This window comes from Loa loa (assembly GCF_000183805.2).
Source record: "Loa loa unplaced genomic scaffold supercont3.272, whole genome shotgun sequence".
In the NCBI taxonomy this organism is placed as follows: Eukaryota; Metazoa; Nematoda; class Chromadorea; order Rhabditida; family Onchocercidae; genus Loa; species Loa loa.
The window spans coordinates 67,983-72,209 of NW_018108452.1; the positions used below are offsets into that span (position 1 = coordinate 67,983).

A 4,227-nucleotide genomic window follows, 5' to 3' on the forward strand; every position below is an offset into this window, starting at 1 on the left:
ATATATATATATATATATATATATATAGCGCTTTATAAATTTGCATTTAATTTCATCCAATAATATATTTCATCCAGTAACGTATGTTTGAGTTGTGCAATCTTTCGGATACCTAAACGAGCGGTGGTTTGTTCCCGAGGCCTATTTCATACGTCAAGGTTACTTTAGGATGTTCCCTGAGGGTTTCCAGTTATTTGTTTCAAACACTTCCTATTTCCATTATCTGTTCCTGTAACTTTTACTCCACAAACCAAATTAATGAGTTTCTTGATCTCCTCATTTATATATATATATATGACAGCATGACTGGAGTAGGGAGGGGGAGGGGAAAAAAAAAAACTTGCTCTAATCCTTATATACAGTGATTCTATCCGGGATGGCGTTATCCTCCCCTTCATCTTCACATTCTATCCTTTCTCTTATATAATAAATCACAAAGCGCTAAGGCGCAATTGTGCTGCAGTTCACGTACACTGAAGTATTCGAAAAGCTTCGCAACCTATTCATAAACCGGTCGGAAATGGAGTGACAGGATCGATCGTAGTAGCTTTCATGATCCATGAACGTGACTTAACAACTTCTTAGGGTCGAATTTATGTCACCTCCTTCCTTTGTTTTCCTTTTTTTTAGTTAATTTTCGCTCCTTTCTCGGATAATATTGAATGAGAAGAAGTAATCGTGAGATATCAATTAATGATCATTTTATCATAATTAGTTCTTCATTCAGAAGGATGCCATTAGATTATTCGAAGTGGAAAACGATTGAAGTATCAGATGATGAGGATGACACACATCCAAACATTGATACGCCTTCACTGTTTCGATGGCGACATCAGGCACGTTTGGAACGTATGGCTGAGCGTAAACAGGAAAAAGAGAAATTGATGGAGGGAAGGTCAATGGTGGAAAAACGAATATTGGTTAGTTTCGAAGATTATTCTTTCTTTCTTGTCTTTATTCACTTATTCTATGTGATTTTTTTTCCATTCTTTGCAGGAAGTGCAAGAGAAGTTGAAGAATAGTGATTTGGACGACAAGGAAAGAATTAAGCTGGAGCTTGAGATTGAAGAAGTTAAGAAGCAGGAAAAGGAGTATCAGAAGAAGGAGAAAGAGTTGGCTGAGAAAGAGAAGAATGAACCATGGAATGTTGATACGATTGGTCACGAAGCATTTAGTAAATCGGTACTTATCCATTTATTCTTTCGGTTTGCTCTTTCTCCTCTCTCTTCCCGTATCTTATTTTCCTTTTCCAATTCGTGTTCTGTTTTTCAGCGTATCAATAAAATAACAGATAAGAAAGCCGAACCACCGAAATTATCGGAGGAAGAAGAAAGCAAACGCATGGTTTGTTGTTATATTTTGATTGCATAAAGAAATAAGGTATATATACATTTCATCTCTCTGTTATCTCTCTACCCTTTCTCCTTTTTCATTTTTTATTTTCATGACACATCATTTTACAGTCCGATTTTTTCACGAAAAACGAAGAATTACTGAAAATCTTTGGCGCTATACATGGCTTGGAAGAATCGGAGAAGTATTTGTTGGAGCATCCTCAGTTAGCATCAGATTTTACTGCTAGCTGGCTTACCATTCAAGCTCTTAATCTTGCTATGGAATTCGAGGTGAAAGACTTGATCAAGTCCTTTTTTTGGTTCTTAATGCTCGAACTTTAATACCTATACCGTGTTCTAATGCTATTATGTCATTCAGGATAAAAAGATGTGCGTTATGGCGGAACAGTGTATTATTATTCAGTACTTGCTTGAATTGTCGAAAACTCTTCATGCACTTGCAACCAATACAAATGTCATCAAGAACTTCTTCAAAAAGTGAATTTATGTTGACGTGTTTATCACATGTTTATCCTAGCAGACGGATGTATTTTGAATTGTCGGCAAACATTGGTTTTGTTGCAATGTTGAATTTGAACAGTCCAAAGTTCTTGTGGTTCGATATCTGTTACCACTTTAACAGAAATGTAACCGGCAAATAACTTATACGTTGGTGTATAGGTTCCGTGCTGCCGATCCCTCCTATGCGAAAATGTTTCGACAGGAAGTTGATGCCTTCTGCGATAGGCTTCGTAAGAGGGGCAAAGATAAGCGTGATGCAGCGATCGCCGAATATGAAGCAGAAGAAAAGGCAAAGCGTATTGCTGCGTCACCGGGTGGTATGGATCCACAAGAAGTGTATGAAAGTTTACCTGAGGTTTTTTTAATTTATTTTTTGTTCAATGGTGTCAGATTTTCTTATTAGAATTTCAAGAGAGTTTGTTTCACATCGGGTTTTTCTGTACAAGTTGACGTTTTTCTTTTTCTTCAGGACATGAAAACTGCTTTTGATAGTCAAGAAGTGTCACGCCTGCAGGAAGTTGCCGAGAAGATGGATCGTGAAGTATTTGCATATCATTTACAACGATGTATTGATAGTGGTTTGTGGATCCCGGACGCTAGTGCAGCTAAAGAGGAAAATGTCAGTAAAAATGAAGGATCTTGAAATAACCTGTTTGGAATATTGTTGAATTGCTGCTGTGATGTGGTCGTCATTCTTCACAACTCATAGGAAGGCACAGTTTTCTGACTTACTGGAATCATATTCCTTCAATGTCATATGAATACAGGGGTCATGTAAAGGCTTTCTTGACATCACTGATTATTTTCTACAGATCTTTATCAATAAACTGATTTCCTATCGGGATGTTTTTTTTCAAATAATTTTATATGTTTTCTGGGGAAACCGCCTTTTTTGGTTATTCATTTAAAGTCACGTCAATCAGTTTATTACGACTTTTTTCGTAATAAGATCAAAAAAGCGTTCTTATATCAGTATCATTATATCAAAGTATTCTCTGCTAACACTAAGTATTGTGCCATGTAGTTCATACTTATTCCAAAGGATTTTAAACGATTTATACGCGACAGAATCTTTATTGATTCTGTGATGCTGTCTGTTCATGTACAAATACCTACAGTGATATTTTGTGACGTTACTTCGATATTTTTCATGTGTTAAAATAGCAGTTATTGGAATTCACTTCTCCATTCTTCAATACTGTTCTAAATTGGCATAAAAGTGTAGAAATGTAAGCTTTCCTTTCCTGAGTTATATGCATAAAGTTTGCGTAGATTTAGATAAAACCCAAAGATTCAAATTTTATCATATGGTAGACAAGGAATGAGTTTGTGTTACAGCTTCACTGATATGTTTGCTCTATTTTTTATATTTCAGAGATAGTTCTACCATAAAGATTTATGTTCCCTTGCGAGGGTGGATATTCGTTAAATTTACGAGGGTGGGGTATTCGCTAATTAAATTCACTCAATTTTACAAACAAGAACTGCAAGGATGACTTACAATGACGTCATTTTTCTCCGCAATAGTTTCTTGTTACTGAATGTTGGTGTTATATGGTAGAACTTCTTGATGATAATCTGGGAAGCCTCCTAAGATCTCATGATCAAACTTTGAGTCGCCCCCGTGCTTCGGTCAGGTGCTGTATCGTTTGCAAACGAGTTCGTACCAGTTAGGTGATGGTTATCAAAGGGAAATGACGATGAAGGGGAATGGACGCCTAGAAGGTGACACAATGGCATTGTCAAAAAGGGTGAATTAGTTGATGTTGCTATATGCGTTTACTCGAATGCTCGTTTATGAAATGCACTTTTGTACAGAGCGCAAAATTCACCTGATTAACAGTCGTTGATATTTGTTGACCGTAGTGGATTACAATAACAAACATTCGAGTGTTACGTGAACTCTTCTAGCTATTTGGAACTTACCTATTTAGTCACATTATCTGTTAGCTGTAAATCGACAATTATGAAACAATTCATTGGGAATTTAAATCATCAGCAGAAGTTTATAACATTTATTTACAGTACGAAGAAGGTTGCTATTCTGATGCACTAAATATAACCCATTATAATCTAAATCTTGACTTATACGATGCTATACAACTATCTCACATGGTAAAGTACGATGATCGGTAACTGAAGTAAGTTGTCGAAGGATAATTATCACGAATTATCGATTTTCAAATCTTCCCTTAGATCACGAATAAACCGCCAATCAATTCTACTTCCTCTTTGCATTATTTTATTTGTGAATTACGCGGTGTAGATTAAAAAAATTTGTCGATGTCGTATTTTAGATGTTTTTAATAATTGACAATCGATATTATATATATATATATATATATATATATATATATATATATATAATATA

At 35.5% G+C, this 4,227-nt stretch overlaps 1 protein-coding gene across 1 annotated transcript; it reads left to right on the plus strand.

The window, feature by feature from the left end:
• Positions 1-722: 722 nt before the first annotated feature.
• Positions 723-2,771, plus strand: LOAG_13137 (CDC-37 protein). Its single transcript, XM_003148649.2, has 7 exons — positions 723-920; positions 997-1,182; positions 1,273-1,344; positions 1,464-1,625; positions 1,714-1,832; positions 2,016-2,211; positions 2,326-2,771. The coding sequence occupies exons 1-7, from the start codon at positions 732-734 to the stop codon at positions 2,497-2,499; spliced, it is 1,098 nt and encodes a 365-aa protein (XP_003148697.1). The 5' UTR covers positions 723-731; the 3' UTR covers positions 2,500-2,771.
• Positions 2,772-4,227: the final 1,456 nt, after the last annotated feature.

Coding starts and splice junctions, on each gene's coding strand:
- LOAG_13137 (XM_003148649.2), top strand. CDS start 732: ATGCCATTAGATTATTCGAAGTGGAAAACGATTGAAGTATCAGATGAT. Junction 921..996: donor TGGTGGAAAAACGAATATTG/GTTAGTTTCGAA, acceptor CATTCTTTGCAG/GAAGTGCAAGAGAAGTTGAA. Junction 1,833..2,015: donor ATCAAGAACTTCTTCAAAAA/GTGAATTTATGT, acceptor GTTGGTGTATAG/GTTCCGTGCTGCCGATCCCT.